The sequence below is a fragment of the Acinonyx jubatus genome, chromosome B3 (assembly GCF_027475565.1).
Source record: "Acinonyx jubatus isolate Ajub_Pintada_27869175 chromosome B3, VMU_Ajub_asm_v1.0, whole genome shotgun sequence".
In the NCBI taxonomy this organism is placed as follows: domain Eukaryota; kingdom Metazoa; phylum Chordata; class Mammalia; order Carnivora; family Felidae; genus Acinonyx; species Acinonyx jubatus.
In genome coordinates this window covers 81,705,554-81,728,730 of record NC_069386.1, presented here as the reverse complement: position 1 = coordinate 81,728,730, position 23,177 = coordinate 81,705,554, and the positions used below count along the sequence as shown (strand labels likewise).

At 42.2% G+C, this 23,177-nt stretch overlaps 1 protein-coding gene and 1 long non-coding RNA gene across 14 annotated transcripts in view; one reads left to right on the top strand and one right to left on the bottom strand.

Annotated features, from left to right (window-relative positions):
• The window catches only part of NPAS3 (neuronal PAS domain protein 3), an 853,174-nt gene that overhangs the window by 10,116 nt on the left and 819,881 nt on the right, over positions 1-23,177 (bottom strand). For all 9 annotated transcript variants that reach the window (XM_027065563.2, XM_027065562.2, XM_027065566.2 and 6 more), the window contains 2 exons: positions 19,665-19,858; positions 14,877-14,983 (listed from right to left, as the gene is read on the bottom strand). In XM_027065563.2, the coding sequence (XP_026921364.1) occupies positions 14,877-14,983; positions 19,665-19,858 (301 nt within the window). The remainder of the gene's footprint in view (positions 1-14,876; positions 14,984-19,664; positions 19,859-23,177) is intronic.
• LOC128316017 (uncharacterized) overlaps positions 1-23,177 on the top strand; it is a 214,345-nt gene that overhangs the window by 80,429 nt on the left and 110,739 nt on the right. The gene's annotated exons all lie outside the window — the stretch shown is intronic.

The window sequence follows — 23,177 nt, the reverse complement described above, 5'->3', positions numbered from 1 at the left end:
GGTATTGTGTATTAGGACTGGGACCAAATGATAATCATCCCGGTAAAACCGCCAGCTTAGAAAGGGGAGGTCCCGCACTAATCCAGGGGTGCCCTTCTGTATGCTTAATGTATAATGCCATTAGTAGGACAAATAAAATCAACAATTCAGTGGAGCGAGGGTTACTAGCATTTGTAGCAAGACTTTATTCCATTTTGGGCAGCCATGGTGTGAAGGAAAGAATAAAGGGACTACAAATCTTGTTGGCTCACAGAATACCTAATGTGGTGTGGATATTGTCAATGGGTTTGACGTCAGACACTAACAAAGGAAAATTTGTATGTGATTTATTCATAGCTGCGAGGTAGATCTCTTTGAGATTCCAGATATTTGAATGGTTCCGAAGATGCTTCACCCCTGTCTTTGATCATTTCACCTCAGTGCAAGCAATATCAACCAGTGTCCTCACACATCTGTTCCTTTTGATCTTGTCTAGCAGAATTTATAGTCCATGTATGAACAAAATTTACATTGGTCAGTCAGGGGAAATTCTGGTGAGACTTTCCTGAATGTTGGGACAAAATAAATTCCCCGACCAAGTCAGAGAGAAGCACTAGCCTGAGGGAGGCACAGAATTGACTTGGCTAGAGCCAAACAGAGTGACAGCTCCACACAGGCTCTGAAATATGGCCCCAAATGAAGGAACAAGTAAAAACAATCAGTAATGTGAAACGGTGCCATTAAATACCCACTGAAGGAGAGCTTTAAAATGCAGATGTTAAAAATGATACTTTAACCAAAATCTTGCCAAGTTGAAATTGATTTGATTTGTATCTGGGTACTCCTGAGCTAGTAAAAGGGGAAAGTGCAGTAAATCATCCCCAGAAATAAAGTGCTATGGAAAGGAATGGTTTAAAAGGATGCCGGAAACGTGCAAAACCTGCTGTTATTACTTGGCTAGGAATCTCAGCAACTCCACACCCCCGAAAAAGCGCGCCAGCTGGTTGGCCACTAGAGGGCAGTGTGCACTCGTCCACGTTGCCCACTTTTTGGCATGTCCTTGTCTCCGTCTGCTAAAATGAAAAACCTCTAACTGCTGTAATAAATTTGGCTAAATTAGCTGCTAAATGGTTATCTCAAGTAATATGTATTTGCATTAATCATCTTGCTCTAAACCAGAACAAGCCAGAGTCCTAAAGACGTAGTAAATTCATATTGTCCATTTAATTACGGCTAATAAGTGCTTCATATACAATAGTTTCATGAAGTACATTTTGATTTTTTTTGGGGGGGGGGTTGGATGGGTAAAGGGAAGTCACTTTGGAAAAGAGCTGTGTTTTAAGGCTGTTGAAGCTCATCCGTCGTGTCTAAGCCATTCCTCCTGGCTCCAAAAGTGATCAAAAATCAACCTCCCCGTATTCTCTCCATAAACATGTACACTTCGATGTTTTTCTCCCAGTCTCCCCTTTTCTCACAGTGCATTGAATGGGGGATTGTAAAATTTAATAATTACGTCTTAACAGGTGCTTGAAAAAAGATTTGCTTTGATGTGTGTTTCAAAAAGTGGCAAGCACTATTCTGAAACTATTCAACAGTTGAGGGTATTTTTAAGGCCCGGAACTGTCACACCTTCTCTTGGTGGCGGGGCTCCACAGGTAGCATTGTACTCTTCTTGTGTCGGCAATTGTAAGTTCTGCCATTCTGCATGCATGGCTTCCCAGGCTACAAAACTGCGTGGTGAAGCTGAAAGCAGTGAAATACTAACTCTGCCATACAGCTCTTCTGTCAAACCATTGTTGCATGCAACAAGATGTGCTTTTATTCAAATCCTCTCAACCTGGTTAACTATTAATAGAGGAATGACGGGTTATGAAATTCTGCCCACTATTTTCACGGAGAAAAACTTCTAGCACCCCAGTCAGCGGTTGGTGCATAATTCTATCTGCTGTGTATCTGGAGAAAGGAAGAATTTCAAAGGGTTCTAGGATTGTTGACGAGGGAAAGAGACTAAGGAGCCCCTTTTTAGAATCCCATGAAGAAAACACTGAGGTGGTAGGCCGGAGAAGCCCAGCCCGTCTGGGGATTGCGGTCTGGAATGTGACCCTACATAGGCAAAATTAAAAAATTATCCCCAGAACCAGACTACAGTGCACAGAAAGGGGGGCAGCGTGAGAAAGGAATTGTAAAGTTAAATGAGAATTGGCAGGATCCACATAAAGATTACCCCCACCCCCATTCCTTATAATACCTTCTCTTACTTAAAAACAAACAAAGAAACGAAATCTCAGTTCTGAAATGCACAGCCAGCAAAACATCTGCCTCCTTGGTGGGCTCCACGTACGTGCTGTGAAGGGGGCTGAAAGACTGATGAGAGGGTGTCGTCTTTTGGAGTGAAGGCAATAGGATGCTGGGTCTGATCAAAGTGCATCTGTTTCCTGAGAATAAACACAAATATACTAGGGCCCATGAATCCATTAATGCAGCCTTCTTCATCACCCAGGCCAAGGGCTGTCTAGCAAAGAGAGGAGATTGAACTCAGAGAGGCAGGCTTGGTAGGTCTTCATGTGCGGAAGTGGTTGTGGAAGGACTAACGGGGAAGGGTGGGCGCCCCCTCAGGCTCCTTGGGAAGTCAGGCAGCTATGTGAGTGCCTTCATTTGCTGTGGTGAACACCCCAAAGCAGGTCCAGGAGCCCCTCGTGGTCGACTGAAGAAAAAAAGTTTGACCTAATCCGTTCACTTGCCCTGGGCCAGCCTGACAAAACCAGTCCTGAGAGGTAAAGGTCCATTCTGGCCTGGACACAGATTATGACTGTTTCCTGAAGATGAGTGTTTTCTGAATGAGACCTCTGTGTGTCAGTGGGAAGCTAGATAGTGAGCGATAGGGCACTGAGTTAGCTTCCACTATAGCAGGAAATGTTGACCAAAATATTGCCCCAGTTGTTTTTGTTGTCCAGGAGGTCCCATAAAAAGAAATATCGATGGAATTTTGCTTCCTTTAAAATGAACAAGGAGTAATTTTTGCTTGGGGCTCCAGAATATAAATTTATGACTTTGGGATGAAGCTTCTTGCTTTAAAAAAAAAAAAAAATCTTACTGGCAAATCAGTTGGATCATTCCAGCTGCGCCAGAGGCAGGATCTGACAGCTTTTTCTGAGCTCATGTGGTCCTAATCAGCTCAAGAAGAAAAGCCACCTTGGTGCCAGTTTGAAAGAGATTTTTAGTTTGTAGTAAATTAGACAACTTGAAAAACACAAAACTTTTTCACTTCTCTTTAATCCAAGGGCTGTTTTTATTTGTGAGTTTTAGCTTTAGATAACTGAGAAAAATGAGAGAATGTTTGTGTCAGGTTATTTCCTGAAATCCCTTTTGTGGGGAAAATCCAAAGAGCGCATGATGTAAGTTACTTGATATGGAAGTCCTTAAAAAAATAGCTAATTGTCCCTTGAAAAGAGATACACACTCAACAGACCAAAGACCTGAGGAGTAAATTCATAACACTGTGCTCAAACTATAAAGAGAAGAAGCACAGAGAGAAAGAAAATTTATTTACGTGGATCATAGTTTTCATTTTATACCATGATATGGTCTGAGTACTTTTAACACGTAACCTGGCATCTGCCCTTTGATTTATCCCAAAGTTTGCTTTTTGATATCCAAAACTTTTGCTAGAGCAGCCTGTGTGTCGCTCACTGGATTCACTGATCACATCTCTAGATGTGATTCACTTACAACGTCTCTAGAATTATGTCTTTAAAGTTGTACCAGAGGAACCGGTCTTTCTTTAAGGATCTCACAACATCTCAATGGCCTTTTCTGAGCTCTTACAGGGCAATCATGAAGATGCGGGGAGGACGGGTGCAGTTTTTCCCAGGTTCGCTTGCAATCTCGAATGTTCCCGGGCATAATCTGGAGCGCCTCTGCTACCACGCGAGAACTTGTTTCTTTTACTCTGAAGTCTAGGGCAGAACCAATCGCTCTCAGTAGCTGTTGCTCTGAGGAGAACCAAGAAGCGGTCATCCGCACCGCCCCACCTTCCAGGCCAAAGGTGCCTGTGAGTTATAGACTGTGCTCTTCAGAGGACAGAGGTGAGCCCCACATTTGTGACAAGACTGTAACAAAAGAGACTTAGCTCCTCCCAGTTGAACTGCTGCAATCCTGCTTGGCTGGCAATTTTCGGCTATTAGTGTCCAAATATCACCCACCCCTAACGGTGAAGGGAGTGGCAAATACAGTTTAATCAAGAGAAAACTGCAGAGAACTTCCATTTTAGGACACGTGACCTGTTGTGTCAAACACACGCTTCCCCCTTCCCCTCCCCCAAAGGCTGGATGCTCAGTTTTATTGAATATTGTTCAAAAATGTCACCTGGTCTCTTGGTTTGAGCTTCGTGGCAGGCGTGCAAGAAATGTTGCGCTTGTGGAGGAAAACTCTTCTCCCCACTAAACCTGACGGACTCTTGCTGAAGCGCACATCCATGGCTCAGCACACAGTCACCAAACAGAGGGATTTCAGTTTTCCTTGGGAAAACTTTGTCCACAGAAATAGACCGATGACTGAAAGGACATAAAGGAAGCCTGTGTCTGTGGCAGGAACATAATTCTGTTAGTAAATCAAAACAAATCAGTACAAGTTTGCCTTCAGAAATATGGAGAAAAAAAGAGAACATGGTCCCTTCCTGTTGGGCTGTTCTACCAAATCAAAGCCAAAGATTCTAAATAGTGAATTACTTGTGTCTTCAAAAGAAGGAAGCAGTCTAATTCGGTTTGAAGAGGAGATGAACACATATCAAAAGCGGTCTTTTAGCGAAGTGTCTCACAAAAGGACATTTTAGGGGTTTGCATATGCATTAAAAAGCTGCAATACTTGGCGTATTCAGGTAAGTATAGAATAAATAGGAAATGGTGAGATCATCGGAGATTGCACACTTCACATTCACACAGCTGAACAAAGAGCTTCATTATCGTCATGGCGATATGAGGACGCATCTGCGGCGCCATTCACCCCTCCTGGAGGTACCTTCATCAGTGGCTGCAGAGAATGGAGAAGGGGTGCCTTCTCTCAGGAACTCCAGTGTTATTTCTGAATTCACTAATATGGAGGGTGTGCAAGTAAGGGGGCGTGTGCGCTAGAATCACACTTTCGACTTAACACCCACAGTTGGGTGCTTAGCTGTAGCCACTGGTTTTCTTTCTACATTCACAAAACTGGCAGATGAAACATGAAAAAGAATACTGACTCTTTAATCTCTGCTTCTCCACCTAAGGCCCAAGGCAGGCTGACAGGGAACTTCATTCTGGAAACAGGACTTTTTTTTTTTTTTTAATTCTGGATTACTTTTTCCTCTGCTTTTGAAAACTGTGGGCTATAGGGGAATGAACCTGACATAGACTTAAAACAGGAACAAGTTTCTTTATCTAAAAGTTACAGTCCTTGATGCTTACAGGAAGGTCATTTTCAAAACCCACAGGAGAAACAGCATTAGAGGCAGAAACTGTGCATGAAGCGCTTTATTTACTTGCAACACAGACCGTTTTTCATTTGGAACTGCTCATAGGATCAACCAAGGCTTTGATGCTGTGCAGACTTTCCTATAGATTTTGCAATTAGTGAGTTAGATTTCTTAAATAGCAGACATCCACAAATTGGTTTTCAATGTGTGTGTGTGTGTGTGTGTCTTTTTTTTTTTTTTTTTGTGAATCTCTGTGCTGAGCAATAGTTGGTAAAGTTTAATGATATTTGGTACTTAACGTGAGTTACGAGCTTGAGGACAGAAGACCTGTGGATGTTCCGTGAATGACGATGCATCATCTATGGATTTTCCCCCTAATACACTAATGACAGGCCCTGCTTGAGTTGCTATCTGTGTGATTTATAACCTCAGAAGAGGTTTTTTCCTATACCACTGCCAATTGATAGATTTTTATTAACTGTTAATATTGAATCATGCAGAGAAAACTTTTCATTGATTTAGGACGTGTCAATTTGTTAAGTTTAAAAAATAAATTCTCCTTTTCTTCATGATAATGTACTGAATTGGAGACCAAGCCTTTTAAACACTGATGGTATCATGTTCTAGGACAGGAAAAATCAAAGTGATGGTTGGCATGAGTGACATTTGAGATCTCAGATTTTTTTTCAAGCTTGCTTTCAGTTCAGCCAGAGTTTCTGTACCACTCATTCCTGCCCTTCTTGACCTAAAATAGTCAGGGATGATATTTCTTAGCCCTTATACTTAAAATTGTTTTTTGGTGGGGGTTTGCTATATAAAGGGAAACAGTGAACTCTTGAACATGGAAATAAGAAAAATTTACAGCTAGGAAATGAAGGAAATGGTGGATTTATTCACTCAATACTCCTTTGAGTGCCTACTCTGTGCGAGGCACTGGGGGATCTCAAAGTAAGCAAAATTAGGTGGTGGCCCTGTCCCCCTTTTAGCCTCAGTCACGGTAATTCCATTCCTTACCAGTGATTGGTTTAGGTTTGGAATACGGTGAAACGCTGGACAGTGAGACCCACAGGGAGGTCTCTCTCTTGTTGGGAATTAATGGGAAAGTTTCCTTTATTCTGAAAAAAGGACTTACCTCAATGTGCCTTTCTATGGGAGACAGATAGTTGGCATTTTCACTAAGAAACTTAAAACCGTGGTCACTCTTAGGGCAAGTGGTATGGGGGTCTGACCTGGCCTGGGTGAATCTTTTACCTCCCTTTAAAAATGAAGTATTGGCAAGGTTAAGCTGGAATGTAGGCAGAACTAAAAAAAGGTAAAAGGATGAGGTTGGATCTTAGATTTATTTTATGTCTCTTGTGGACCCTGTGTTTCTGGATGGGGTTATTTTATGAAGCGCACTAAACATCTTGAACAAGAGATAGATGAGTAGTGAGGCATAGGTACACAGAAACCAATGTTTGGTAAAAACAGGAGTATTTAAAGGAGCCCAGACAAGTTTCATTTGTTCACCTATGGTGTAGATTTTCAGAAACCGAGATACTTGGTTGTGAAAACGTTACGGATGCTCCCCTGTAGCAGGCATCGTTGACTGTCCACTGGACAGCTATTCTTTTTTTTTTTTTCTCCCAGTGTTATTTAGAAATAATGGACGTACATCCCTGTGTGAGTCTAAACACACAGCATGATGGTTTGATTTACATAGATGATGAAACAATGATTTCAACAGGATCAGCTAACATTCATCTTCTCATATAGGTAAAATAAGAAGAGAAAGAGGGAGAAAGGAAAGCAATGTGCTCCTTTTGAACTCTTAAGATCTACTCCCGACAACTTTCCTATAGCTCCTGCAGCAGTCATCATGTTGTGTATTGAACGGCTTTTCTATCACTTCTCTCCCAAGTCCCAGTGGGGACGAACTTTGATTGTTTAAACCAGTCATGGCAATTCCATCTGGTGGGTGACTCTGGCATGGGCATTTGATGAAATGCTGGGCAATGAGACATAAGGGGGCTCCTCTCTCCTGGAGGGCCTCTAAGAGTATTTTCTTTCAAGAATGAACACAAAATAGTGACTGACCCTTTCCTGACTTTGGACATTGGCTTTGGACATTGTCTTGTGGGGAACTGGTGATGGGCAGTGCCACAGCTATCTTTGGGTCATGAAGAGAAACTTGAGACGATTACAGAGAAAGCTGAACTCCTTTTTGCCTGGGTTTTCTGTTACTTGTAACCGGATACATTCTAGTTGATGTGCCCCACCAAGAATTCTAGGAAGCCAGAGGGGATGTGGAGTTCATAAAGAGGTTCAAATGACCTGATCCTTAGTTAACACTAAATTAATGTAAAAACCACTGTAATGTTTATTTTTGAGAGAAACAGAGAGACAGAGCGCAAGCAGGGGAGGGGCAGAGAGAGAGGGAGACACAGAATCCGAAGCAGGCTCCAGGCTCTGAGCTGTCAGCACAGAGCCCGACGTGGGGCTCGAACCCACAAACTGTGAGATCATGACCTGAGCTGAAGTCTGGCGCTCAACCGAGTGAGCCACCCAGGTGCCCCAATGTAAAAACCATTGTATGCTAATCACTTACACAAATTAAATCCTTATGTCACTCATTTGTATTAAACAAGGAAAAGTTTGAGGTTTTCTGAGATAGTCAAGGTATCATTAAATCAACGTTTTAAGGAAAGTAGTTATAACACATATAATGGGGGGTGGGGGGAGAGGGGGCACCTGGGTGGTGCTTGGGTGGCTCAGTTGGTTAAGCATCCAACTTTGGCTCAGGTTATGATCTCATAGTCCTTGAGCCTGTTTCACATTCTCTCTCTCTCTCTCTCTCTCTCTCTCTCTCTCTCTCTCTCTCTTCCCCCACCTCTTGTGTACCCACACCCCCCCTCAAAAAACAAATAAACATTAAAAAATTTAAAATAATTAAAACTTACAATGGCATCTTGTTCTTAACTTTGTATAAAGTACAAGAAATAATGGAATTCATCTTATTTAGGTTGATTTAGGTTAAAATGGATGTTTTAGAAGTTTTTTTTTTTTTTCTGAACGTGTTTTATAAGAGCAATGGGTCATTTTCTCTCAAATATCACGTGTTTCCTTTTATGGTAATAAGAGCAGCTACTAATTGAAATAGTAATAAGGAAAAGCCCAAGGATCCATGTTAGGATTTCATTAGAATAGATGAGTCCAATTGAAGTTCTGGCTTACTTCCTGGGCAGAGAGGAAAGATCGTGTGTGGTATCATTCTGTGTCCTTTTCTTTTTCTTTCTTCCTTCCTTCCTTCCTTCCTTCCTTCCTTCCTTCCTTCCTTCCTTCCTTCCTTCCTTCCTTTCACGTTTATTTTTTGAGAGACAGAGATAGAGTATGAGCTGGGAAGGGGACAGAGAGAGAAGGGGAGTCACAGATGCCGAAGCAGGCTCCAGGCTCCAAGCTGTCACCACAGAGCCTGATGCGGGGCTCGATCCCATGAACCATGAGATCATGACCTGAGCCTAAGTTGGTTGCCTAACTGACTGAGCCACCCAGGCACCCCATTCTGTGTCCTTTTCTATGCTCTGGAATGCCCCTGACCCTACACCTCTGCCCATCTTCCACCTTGGCTTCTTGCCATCTTCTTTGAAGTTCCAGGGAAGATATGCTACCTCTGGAACCTCTCGTCCTCCCTTCCTGCCCCCCATCTCTGGGGTTTCAGTGTTTTGTTTATACGTCTCAACAGGAGCGCCTGGGTGGCTCAGTCGGTTGAGTGTCCAACTTCGACTTGGGCTGTCATGATCTCACGGTTCGTGGGTTCAAACCATGCGTCAGGCTCTGTGTTGACAGCTCAGTGCCTGGAGCCTGCTTCAGATTCTGTGTCTCCCCCTCTCTCTGCCCCTCCCCCACTCATGCTCTGTCTCTCCCTCTTTTTCTCTCTCTCAAAAATAAACAAACATTAAGATAAGATAAAAAAATATACATCTCAATAGTCCTCATTTTATGCCACCTTTCCAACATTGGTTGTTTTCATGCTATCGTCCCTACTAGTATGTAAGCTCCCTGAAGGTAGAGACCACATCTTAGTTATTTTTGAAAACTTACTGCAATACCACAAAGCTATACAGTAAGTACTCAGAGATTTTAGATGAACTTGAACAGGGGAAATTTTTGTATTCACATGTACAACAAGCACATGGAAAAAATGTTAACCTGGGGAAACAACTGAAGACCTCCTTTTGCTTACATGTTGACGATTACTTCCATTTATACTCTCTTGAATATCAGTGGAGAAGGCTAATACCTGACATCTTTGTAAAGAAGTCCTTCTCTTTATCAAGTGATCACATACTTGTTTCATTTGAGCACTGACTGAGATACCCTCGGTAGCCAATTCCCTACTTCTATTTTACTGTTATTCACAAGATTCAGCCAACTGAAGAGGAAAATGAAGCCGTTAAGATTGTTAGTCAATTTGTATTTACTTCATGTAAGACAAGAATGCCTTCTAAATGCTAGTATAGTCCATCCTTCTCAAACGTTAACCTGAATGGGAGTCCACTGGGGATCTTGCTCACTGCAGATGAGGATTCAGTAAGCTGGGGGTAGGCCTGAAATTCTGCATTTCTATAAACGCAGGGGACCGAGGGCACTCAGCTGATAGGCCCTTGCTGATCTCTGTTCTCTGCCTGCCTTTAGACTGGAAAAGCCAAAATCCATACTTCCTCAAAAAGAAAAAAAATAAAAAGACATAAAATAATACTGGCAATTCACCTCTACATAAAAACCTGACTTTATTTCTTCTCCATGTGAGCATCTTTTTTGGTTAATGGACAGGCACACGACGTGGGCTGACTTGGCTTCTGAAAAAAGTCTGACACGGTAGCTATTACATGTATTTCTTTTCATGGGCATTTCCATATTCATACGGAAGAAGAGGAAAAACTCATTTGCTTTGGGAAAAAGTCCAACCAATGATCAGGTTGCAGCTAAATCCCTGAAGGCCCAGCCCCGAAAAAGGCTAAGATCGAAAGATAGAAAAAAAAAGTCCCCTGTGCTATTTGCACTCGGCCCACCCACCAAACTTTGTGCCTTCCTTTCTCCCTTCATTGCAGCTTCCTTTACTGTGTGCAATGGCTGCATACCCAAATCAACAATTAAATTCCCCCTTTGTTTGCGTGGCAGATGACAAATGCATGGAGGACATCTTGTGTTTCCGAGGCAGGCAGGGCACTTACTTTGATTGATGCTCGGTTGTGGAAAAAAATGAGCTGGGAAGGAATTACAATGGAGGGCCTGCAGACTGGAAGGGGATATACTAATTAGTCCTGCATTAAGCAGTCGGCTTGCATTTGGCGATGAGACGCCTTCAGGAGGGAAGCGTAGGGGTTATTGATGCAAAACAGCATGCATTGCATTATGCCAGGTAGCTGTGTATTACTTTTGTTAAGAAGGATAAAATTTTGTAATTGAGAAATAAATGCTTAGGCTACTGTATTTTTTTTCTTTTTTAACATCCTCCAAATATATTGGGCAGCCCATCCTTTTGTAATTCAACGAGATCTTGTAGACAAGGCAGAAGTCCTTCTTTCTTTGTGAAATTACTCTTACAGACTTTCTTCATCCTGGTTAAGGTTCTAGGAAGGGAAAACTGCTACCAGTTCTATACTTTCTGGCTCCTTTTCTCTAAAGTCCCACGGCTGCAGAGCCCTGAGCCTTGCTACTGGAGCACGACATTGTAAAGGGAAGTTTCTCTCTGCCACTCTTTCCAGGTTTTAGAAACATTGCCGATTTGACCTGGAAAGGACCCCAGGGGTATCTCAAGACAAATTCAGCAACTTCTATAGACAGAAGGCTGGACTAAAAGGGACGAAAGAGAGATGCAAAACATGTTTCTCGGTTCGGTTTAGCATTTGTGGTTTGCCCTTCTATTTTGGGCTAAAGGCAGGGCGAGAGTACTAGATGGCTGCACTAGCTAACTGGGATTTGGGACTCCGGGGAGACCTGATTGGTCACCTTCAGGCCAATACCTCCTGAGCAATGGAGAAGTGGAGAGTGTGATAGGCAAAGATGCTCAAATAATTGCTTACATGAGTAGTTTAAAATTCAAACCGTGAAATGGTGATTTGGTCAATTTGGCTTGGAGAATCAGTGAAATTGGGTTCAATGACTCCAGTAAGGTGGCGTGAGGAAAACAAATCAGAGGGGTCTTTGGTCACAGTGTGCAAGAAGAGGGCCTACAACCCCCTTGGTTTTAGAATCCCAGTAGGATTTCACTCACCCACCATGTTGGTAAGGATAATGCGATTCTTACTGATTCTTTATGTGGGAAGCTAGTGTGAACTATCGGGCCACTCATGTTAACTTGGTGGGAGAGTGAGTGGTCCGGAGTTCTTGGTTCAACTGATGAAAGTTGTCAATTCCTGATGGAGCTGAGATTCCCCTCTACTTTTCTTATTCTAGAGACAAGTTCATCTATGGATTTACAGATGCCTAAGCTAGGAGAAAGATATAAGTGATAAAAATAGCATTCTGAGTTCTCAAAGACTATTGAGTCTTTTATTTTAAAGTTTTATCTGTAAACTGGAGTGTAAGACAGATATCAAGCTATCAGAAATATCAGATGGCTAAAACCTGCCTTTCATGCACAGAAACAGGAATTGTGCCAATAGCTCTAGGAAGAAAAGCTAAATAGTTAATGTAGTTTATTTTTTAACCACCCCTTTGTTTTAGAATTCTATCTCATTCCTGAGCCGATTCTCTGTCACCATGACCTTCTCCCGCCAAGAAGGTACAGTTGAGGCATCCTTCAGTAATAGCCTAGGGCTTTGGACGAGCAGGATACTGCCCTGGCATTTTGCCTTTTCTTCCAATGTTTACACAACCAAGACTTATTACATGCTCTGTCATTTTGTTACTGGGCTGGCTTTGGTTTGAGAATTAGGTAAACATCAGACATTCCATCACACAATTTTAGACTCAATCTTACTTTATAATGATGTTAATGTTTATTGTACAAAGCGAGATGCATTTGTATATTTTAGCATTTTATTTCAGTCACAGAATGCAAAACCTGACATTGGCATCAGTTTGATTTGTGTGTGTGTGTGTGTGTGTGTGTGTGTGTGATTGAAGATATTAAGCACTACAAGAACGCTGAAATTTCAATCTGATTAGGATCAAAATTCTTCAGGATCAAAACACTCCTTTTCCTCCCCCTACAGTTTTACTAATTGTGTGCTACTTGACATTGTGGAGTTATTCCACAGCATGATAGCTAAATATGTGAAGTGTATTTTACTGTGCGGAATTATCAGCTCATTTTATTTGTTTTTCATGTGTTTGAGGTTATTAAAAGAACTTAAAATTAGAAGTCGTGTGTATGAGTTGAAAGAGTGAACTCAATCATTGTTAGTAGGCTAAATCATAAAGCAATAGCCAGTATGTCAATATCAAGTAATGAAAAAAATCACAGAATTTAAAAGCATACCTTCTCTGTTTATTAGTTGGCAAGATACCAGAAAAATTAGGAGACTAGTACAATAGTGAATGGTGGAGTTGTTTATTTTCAGCACTCTCAAATTATTCTGGTTACTGAAAATGAGATAAAAGTAGATTGGAAAGAATGGCATCAAACATATTTGTTGGAGACCTCTGCTTCATGGGAAGAAATGAATTGCCCTAGCTCACTGTTCCTGAGGAATTGTGTTTCTTCAAGCTGTAAATCAAATCCCAGAGAGATAGCATGACGTTTTCCAAATAATAACTGAGGATGACATAGTTCTTTTTTGTCAGCATCAGGTTTCTGAAGTTAGACCTCAATTAAGATTCCAAAATGAAAAAGCACCCTTCACCCCCCACACGCATGGTTCATGACAGTGTCCTAAACACAGTATATTCATTTTTAAAGTCTGGATCTCTGGCATATATCGGTCCAAAAATGTATCTATAGCCTCCTCCAAAGATCCTGATTTTTCTCCATTTTCTCTAAATTCCCAGCTACAAAGAACCTGATGTTTCTTTTCAGGAAGCAGCATCATTTTTTTCCCCCAATTAATTGAAGAGCCATCTGCTTCTGCGATGCACAACACCCATTCATTCTTAGCAACAAGTGTGTTCCCCAAATCCCTGGTGTGCAATACCAAGGCACGCACTCAGTGTTGGGAGTAGAATCTGCTGGAGAGCAGCCTTGCAGGCAGGCTTTTCCCAGAGATGTGATGTATACAAAATTTGACACTGAACTTGGTCCCACATCAGTGTTGCTAATGCACGGTTAAAAGGCAGTACAAGATGCTCACACTTCGAGACTTTGGCGGGCTTACTGTCTTGCCATTATGCTTTTGAAGATGCGAGTTTAAAATGAGCCAACAACAGCAAAGGGCAGGACAGACCTGAGACAGCTCTCCTCAACCATGGCAAGAAAGGGGGGGGAGGAAGTAAATTACAAAGGCCACCCGGCTAGCATTTCTACATAAAACCTTGACTGTCACGCTGTAGTATTTCATTGGTGGCCCCTTGCCTGTATTTAAAACCAGAGTTCAAAACTGGGTTTAGAACATTCTAGGAAGATGAGCTGGTTGGGCCCTCATCTTTTAGGAAGACTCTACTGATTGGTCATAAAAAGGACCTCTTGTGGGAAAAGGGGCAGCCTCTTGCTAAGAGGTTCAGTAGTCTAGTGCCTTATGCTTCATGGGATTGTCTGAGGCCCTCAACACACGGTGTAAACCACCTGGCTGAGTGTGATGAGGAAAAGCTGCATGGGACCCGGTGTGGGAGTTTCTGCTTGGACCTGGCCAGAACACCATGGGTCCTTCCTTCTTCCAATGCCAAAAAAGGTACCTTGGGTATCAGCTTGTGAGTCAGGAGCTGGGAATCAGACTCAAACAGCTGAGATGAGTTTCCCTCTCCTGGGAGTTGGGAGACGGAGGGAAGTTTTCCTCTGAATAACCCTCTTTCCAGAAATACAGTGAAAAGACACTGCCTTTGAGAGCTGCTGTATCCACACGACGTGCTCTGCCACTGTGTCCCAGCTCCCCTGGGCCTCAGTTTTGCGGTTAGTCGAGTAGGAATTGTTAAAGTCTCTGGTCTATTTGAACTTGTCTTCTCCCTTGTATATCTTGAAACAGAGACCACACATTTCAGAGTGGTACTTGCTCTCTAGAAAATGAAAGGGTCAAGAAAGCACTTACGACAAAGGTTTTCCCATGGCTTTATGGGAGAGAGAGCACAAGAGAACACAAAATCCCGTGTGAGGGCCTACCCATCCAGCAATTTCTCTAGGCCTGAGGTCCAGCTTTCAATCTAATTCCAACACAGGTGGAAGTGATGTAGGTCTCACTTTTTCTCACTGTGTGCTGACAGTCATCTCAAATGCACACGGGAGACACGAAGGGAAAAATCGGCACTGAAACCAAACAAGCATCAGAGAGCGATGATGCCAGCCAGGCTGTTCCCTCACACAGGAGGTACTTACGGTCCAAGTGACTGTGCCTGATGCCCTCGACGTCTTCGGCATGGATGAAATGGTAGCATCTCTTCCCTACAATGTCTACAGGGGTCAGATCCATATAATCGCTAATCCTGCAAAGAGAAGAAAATAGGCTGGAATTCAGAAAGGGGGAAGTACGGAAATTGTTCAATGACTTAGAAACACATCTACTTACAGTTTTCATTATACTACGGGTACCCACGAGGACGTGGACCTTGGAGGGAAAACCCATTACAGACCAGATTATTTCTTTAACGGACAACAGACTTTTTCAAAAGTAGGAAATGTACGAGATGAAGCAACTGTGTTTAAATAATGAGACAGGTTTTTCTTTTTTTTTCTTTTTTTTTTTTTTGGCATCAGAATACACATTTAGACAACATAATTCCGTGAAATTATTGAGAATCAGTAACAATACAAGATCCTTATTAGAAGCCAAGATAATTCAAGGTTACATAATAAAATAAAAACATGTTATGTTTATACGGAATGATTAGAGACACCTTTCATTTAAACAGATTGGTCTTCTATTGGGTATTTCCATGAAAAAGGGCTTCAGCTGCTTCTTGGCACAAAGTCCAAATTGGCATTCAAGGGATATAATTTAAATGCTGAGACATACAGATGCCTGGGGGTATTATCTTTTTTAGTTTTAGTCATTTGGGAACTCTGCTTTCACTCCTGGCCCTTTTAACTGGTACTTTGTGGTGGATTCCACACAGAAACTTTTAAACCATTTCAGCAGCTCTTCCAGGCTTGTGCTCGACAGTACGTGTGTGTAAGCCTGTGTCATTGATTGTCCAGACGTCAATGTCCTCGGGCGGGAGCACAGAAAAATGGAACAGAAATTGGAAAACATGTTGGAGGAATCTGCCTGATTTACACAAAGACGTCAAAATGTTTATTCTCCTCCTCCCTGTCCGGGTACAGGCTGGTTTTGGTCAGTCCAAAACAGAATCTATCTTTTGTTTAATGTATGTTCTTCACTGTCCCTGTGCTTTTTCTGGTTTATGGCTTACAATGTATCCAAATAGGAAGTGAGGCTTTAGAAATGACACATTTAAGAAACCTATGAGATCACTGTTGGAGAGTTCAGTCTGACCCCGAGGGCGGGGAAAGAAGGAACAAAACAAAAACAGCATAATGTGGAATATGATTAAAATACGCTACCAGTGAGTGAACCTCTCAGTGTCTAATATTAAACATTAAATAATATTTCTGGCCGAACAAGAATTCTTGGTAAGATGAGACTAAGCGGGGCAATATAAAGAATGTTTTTTCAGAACCCCATGGTTTTCTGGTACAAAACAGAGTAGTTGGTGTTTTCCTAAAACCATTAGCTGCTTTCCAAGCACAGTTTACACCCCCTTCCTGCAAATGAGTGAACAAAGATGTCATTAAAAGGCCCTCATTGGCGTTTCTGAAATTTGCCAGCTCCCTGAAAACATTAGATGTTGGCTTTGCCTGCGGCTGCGCTAAGGAATGCAGAGAAGAATGGTTTGCAGAGGGAAAAATCGGCACTGAAACCAAACAAGCATCAGAGAGGGAGGGCACAGGGCTTGAGTTTCTAGTTAGCGATTCCCTAATTAAACAATAACCCTCCCCCTCTTCCTCCCCCCCTCCCCCCCCCCCCCCCCCCAAGAAAAAGCCAGTCATACTTTCGGGAAGACATTCTCTAGTTTACTGTTTATTTGAATGAAATCCTTCAGAACCAGAGCCTTTTACCGTGGCGAACGTGACCAGCTCAGTGTTCAGAGACCTCTTAATACACATGTAGAAAGCCCCAGACCAGTCTGATGACCTATGTCAGGATTAGAATCCTAATGGCCCTTGGTACTGTGAGCCTCAGTTTCCTTATCTGTAAAAACAACTGAAGTGGTTGGGGAGGGGATGAACGAACGAAATGAAATGAACACAGCACAGTGCCTGGAATACAGGGTAGGCCTTTTCCTCAGATAAGCAATTACCTTTAACACAGGTCTTTTTAAAATAACTTGTATCATTTTCAGTTGGGAAGTAATACTATATTGGCTAATAAGGGGTTGTGGAAAATAGTTTTTTTTTTTTTTTTTTTTTTTTTTAAAGGGAAGAAAGAAAGCTTAAAGTGGGTCACAGAAAATGATCTCAATTACTGGAGTGGTACCATAAGGCACTCGGGTCCATGAAGCAGAATTAATCAATCTGTGATCACAGGAATGAAAATTAAGTGAGGGCTTTGGGATAGGGCAATCACCGGGAGCAGGTAAATAAGATGAGGCTCTGTTTTTTGGAGAGGGTGGTGGTAGTAAATCTAAATCAAGGGAGCCGACATATGTTTTCAAAGAGGCAAAGCCATAGGTCATCGGACTTAGTATCCGCCTCCCTGGCTTGGATCCCCATCTCCAGCATTCTATGTTTTTAATCAGAATAAACAACTTTGTGGGCTATAATCGTGTTCTGTAATGGATGCGTAGATATGAAAGGTCCCCTTCAGTGGTTAGTCTGATTGATCCCTTACCACTCAGCCTGACTTCTGTAAAAAAAAAAAAAACAAAAAAAAACAAAAAGTGACAAGGGATACAGGAAGGCCCACATGGAGCTAAATGTCTGTGTTTTTTTTTTTCTTTTTCCTTCTTTCTCCTTTTTTTATTTTTTTAAATCTGCCACCTTTGGGTTCAAATTGTGACGTTGGGCATACCATTTGACCTTTCTCTCTAAACTGAAACTGCCTGAGGTTGATAAAGACAGTGGCAACATCCATCTTCCAGAAGTGCCCTGAAGCTTAAATGAGATGGTGTACCTAACGAGCTTTGCACATTGCCGAGTGTGGAGTTAGTGTTCAATAAACATTAACTATCTTCATTATTACTTGCGAACCTTAGCTGATCATTTTGGCTAACCGTCTTTCCTGATAGTCTTTGGCCATTCCGGAAGACCCTTCACATAGCCAAGTATGCAGTCACAATGATAAAAATGTTAATAAATGCCAACAAAGCTTGAAAAACAGAGTTAGAGTTACTCATTAAATAATAGTGACGGGTTCATGGTATCTTCTAACCCAGTGAACACTAACAGCTCAGGTAGGTGTCTTCTTCCCCCCGTGAATTCTTTCCTCTGAATCAAATCCTGACCAGAAATGGTAGGCATATCTAACTTGGTCTCCACATCTTCAGTGCTTCCCAGTGGAACTGAATGCAGGTGCCGTCTGTCTTCCTCTTGGCGAGGCCCTGGAGAGGTCAATTATGCAAGCCGCTTGACCATTCTGCTCTTATTTCCCCTCTGAAAGCACTAACAGGGCTCAGTGGACATACACTGCCTTTATGCCTGACAACAGTCTGTGCGACAAAAGCACCCTCTCAAAATGGCCTCAGTAACTCTCTCGGTGGCACCAGCAGATGGATGGTATCACTAAAGCTTCCTTCTCATGGCTGATACATGCGGGGTTCCTCTTCACTTTTCTCCCTGGGCCCCGTGATTCTCTCTTCCTCAAATCAGTCTCATGATGGGCTTGTGACTTCTAGGTGAAAGGTCTGAGGGGGCACTGTCCCATTTCCTTGTCCCTTGCTTTGCGCTTAATGGAAAAAGTGAACTTTTCAACCAGAGGCTAAAAAGTCCTTTTATCCCAGCTCAGTGGTAAGGAAGGACTGCCAAATCATTTATACGATGAGTCTTTTTTTTTTTTTTAATTTATAGAAACAAAATCCTCAGGATTACAATGTTTTATTTAATAGTTTTGAAAAATTTTCACCCTTTTTCCTCTGTGGGCCTCAAATTCTTGTTTTTTGCTCTACACGTGTTGTGGCCTGAATGTGTCCCTCCTACCACCGAATGTATATATTGAAGCCTTTTTACCCAATGTGATAGTATGAGACGGTGGGGCCTTTGGGAGGTAATTAGGTTTAGACGAGGTCATGGGGATAGAGCCCCCATGATGGGATTAATGTCCTCCCAAGAAGAGGAAGGGACCAGAGTGCTCTCTGTCCTTTGTGAAGATGCAGCAAGACGTCAGCTACCTACAAACCAGGAAGTGGGCTCTCACCTGGAACCTAATTAGCTTGTACCTTTAAAAAAAAACAAAAACTTTTTTTTTTTTTTTTTTTCCTGGAAGAGAGTGTGGCTGGAGCAGGGGAGAGGAGCCAAGGGAGACAGAGAATCTTAAGCAGGCTCCATGCTCAGTGAGGAGCCCAACGTGGGGACCCACGACCCTGGGATCATGACCTGAACTGAAATCAAGAGTCGGATGCTCAACCGACTGAGCCACCCAGCAACCCCAGCTTGTACCTTGGTCTTGGGCTTCCCAGTCTCCAGAACTGTGAGAAATAAGTGCCTGTTGTCGAAGCCCCCCAGATAGTAATGTGTTACAGCAGCCAGGCAGGCAGTAAGACAGTATGCTGAATGCCTGTATGAACACTGTCCATCGTGAGGCTGGGCCCTTACAGTAGTCAGGAAGTGGGTCTGGCTGAGACATCAGGAGATACCTTTCACTGCATAATTCTGCCAAACGTCTCAGCCCTGCTCTCTCCTTGGGTTTTCGGCCAAAATGGGTCTTAATTATAGCATATGGCTGTCTGGATGTCCCAATTCATTCCATTGTTGTCCCTAATGTAAATCAGGACAGCAATGTAAATTTTAAATAAAAAGCATGTTTGGTGTCCGTCCAAGCAGCCATTAAAAATAAGATCAGGATTTATAATGAGCCTCACTGGGAGAGTAAAATCCTTCAGACTGCTGAAAACACCAACCTTCACCAATGTGTGACACACAACAGAGGAAATGAAAACAAAAACAAAGTACCTATTTTCACAGTAAATGATATTGAGGTCCATATTTACTCGAGTGACGAACATATGGCAGTCAATTCTGACTTCATTGATCGTAGGGGGAGGCAGGGCATGAGCCACAACCACAAGACCCATGATTTGGCTGGGAACGGTCCTCCCGTGGGATAGTGACACCCTCAGTCGTAGCCGGCCTGTTATGTGAATCACCTGTAATAGAACATTAAGTACACGACACAGTCAAATTTACATCTGGGATGTGACAGTATTTCTTGCAAGAAATGCAAAATTACATCTGGAACAACCAACATTAGCTTGTATCTTCTGTAATCATAATGGCTGTCAAAGTGCCCTTGATGTCCTCAAGGCAGGGACAAAAGAGAAATAATATTATATGCTGAGCTTTTCTCAGTGTGGCATTATTATTGTGCAATTCTATTTTCAGGACTTTTTCTTTCCCTTTATTCTTCTTCTCTTCCTCCTCCTCTCTCTCTATCTCTCTCTCTTTACATTTAGAGGAAGCGTATAACCAGTTAAAATGACCAGAAAGTTGAGCAATGAGCTGCAAAAAGAAATGTTTGCATTATCAGCACTTGTTAATGGATGATGTTTGTCTGTCTGCAGATCTGTACTGAGTGGATTACAATGGCCATCTCCTTTCAGAAGTATGGCTCATAGCTTTCCTTTGCTGGGGGTGGGGTTTGATATTGCAAAAAGGCCAAAGCCTCCAACGAGCGAGTCTTAGTGACCATGACATGAATGGGCCTTTTAGAGCATAGACATTCCATGTTAGAAATCACTGAGTTACCAGTAATGCTGTGATTTAGTGCTCTATGGGGTTGGAGATCAGAGGACTTTGGCCTATCATTTGTTCCTTGAGCTCGTTCTAAAGCAGGATCAGGAAATTTGCACCATTTTGGTGGCTTATTTGGTTACTTGTGCAGACACAGGAGGGAGAATGTTGGGCTGTCATTTTTAGTTTCTTAGCCAAAGTATACCCTAGATAGTCCAAGCCATCTAGAACCAAATGAAAGTGGTTCGTCTTTGTCACACATTTTAAACGGTATTTTTACAGACGTCCTTTTAAAAGTTGCTTTGCTTATAAACTACACATAGAAGGACAGCCATAATGTCAACTTCTTTAAGCGATGTTTTGAGGAAACATAAATCATAAAAGTATGGAAAGTATAAAGGATTTGGGTATTTCGTGATGATGGAAGTTGTGTGGGGTGTTGGGGGGAGGAGGGTGTTGGAGGCATGTGCACGCGTGTGTGTGTGTACTCTATGTTCCTAGAATGGTGCTACATTGTGGGCGGGTCTCCAAAACTAGGTTGTAGATGTAATCACTGTGATTCACTGTACCAGGGAGGTCGGTTTAGTAGCTAACCAAGTTCTCCCTTTGGTTTGCCTCTCCAAAAATGCATCATTGACCATCAAACCATCTTTTGAGATTGTTGGCTTCCCTCTTGGCCATAAGGAACTGAAGTAGATCTCTGGCCTCCCAGGAGCAGTAGGATCTAATGCCTGCTCTCCTTCGCAGGGGCTTGACTGGTAATTCCTTTTTCATTTTGTTTTTGTTTCCCTCAAGTTATTCAGTTTTCCAAAAGCAAGACACACTGCTGTCAGTCAAGAGGCAGGATCAAAGCTTATGGGGCTGCTCTTCCGAGTCCTGGTGTCCTAAAGAATACCTCTTTCCCTATTCCTTTTACATTTGCACCCAGAGCTGCAGATCTGGAAACACCAACGAGGAGGATTATTTAGGGTATTTCAGGAGCAGCTTTTTGACCACCCACATTTGAAGTTGACTAAATTCATACTTAATGCACCTTTGCTTTAAGCTTTGGTCAGACGAGCTACTTTATCAATATTTGAAAATGTTCCTAGAGGCACGGATGCTAAAACACCATCACAGATCCACATTTTTGTAAGACCTCATTAACTAATAAAGAAATAGCTAAAAGAAATGGGATTAACTTCACAGGAGGGGTGTTAACAGGCCCTGGTCCTCCTCCCAGCTAGGCTTACGTAGATGCTCATTTATCATTATCTGTCTTGTTTTATCAGGAACTCTCAGCTTCTTGGAAAAACAGATCTATAAATGCTCAAGAAAATACGCACTCAGAAATGATATGATAAATAAATCCCCACTTGGTATTCTATTCCAAAGCAATTTATGGGCTTCTGGGCTAGAAAGCATTTTGAGAAGGCAGAGAGGCTACTGTGGGGAGCTGTCTGTATGTCAGATTTACCTGTGCACCGCCCCCCCCCCCCATCTCCAGCTTTGCCTGTGGCCATCGAGGGGTTGAATTGGGTCCACAGTTGGGTCCGATAGGGGTCTAGATTTGCCATTTTCTGATTTTGTTACCCAGGACGAGTCGCTCAACCTCTCTGCATCTCGATTTTCTTTTCTGTAAAATGGGGATAATCATATTCTGCAGTTAGGTTATGAAAGTGAAAGGTGATAAGGGAGGTGAACACTTTCTAAATTGCAAAGAAGTGTCCAAATTTCATTATAATTCTGTTTGCTTTTTAAAATATCAGCTGAATCATAAGGGTGAGGCCTGATTACTAATTTAATCTTGACCAAAAGTCTAATAAATGAATTCTTCTTATTTTAAGGGATCATAAAATTTCATGTTTGAAAGAAATTTTGGGAGAGTCTATCTTAGGTCCTTCTCCTTTTCTTTTTTCTTTTTCTTTTTTGTTTTAGTGGAAAAGAGGTTTCTAGAAAGTTCATTTCCTACCCAGATTCACCTAACTCAGAAATTGCAAAAGCCTGGAATTCAGGTTTTTAGGTCTTGTTGGAGTGTCATTTCAACTTTGTTATGCCTGTATGATTTCTGTGTTCATATTCATGTTGAATGAAATGTTACAAGTTAATACCAGAGGCCAACTCACTACTTCAAGTAAACTGTATATGAACCTTTAAAAAGATTTCATTTGGGGCGCCTGGGTAGCTCAGTCAGTTAAGCCTCCAACTTCGGTTCAGGTCATGATCTCATGGTTTGTGAGTTCAAGTCCTGCATCAGGCTCTGTGCTGACAGCTCAGAGCCTGGAGCCTGCTTCAGATTCTATGTCTTCTTCCCCCCGCCCCCCACTGACACTGTGTGTGTCTCTCTCTCTCTTTCTCAAAAATAAATAAACATTAAAAAATTAAAAACAAAAAAGTTTTCATTTCTAACCAGAAGCTCTGGTTATTTGAAAAGTCTTTGAGAAGTAGTAAAAACTAAGGTGAAGAGAAAATAGGGGCACCTGGGTGGCTCAGTTAAATGTCCTACTTTGGCTCAGGTCATGATCTTGTGACTCATGAGTTCAAGCCCTACATCGGGCTCTGGGACCTTACTAGGTACCAGGGAGAAGACCACAGTGAATCAGAGGTAAACTTGTCCTCAAAGAGTTTACGAATTACACAGTGGGAGGAGACATGTATAATTACTTGTAATATTGTACTACAGGGAGATGATACAGTGTCTGATAAAGAAAGTGGTTCTCCATCCTGGTTATGTGACAAAACACCCTATGAGGCTTT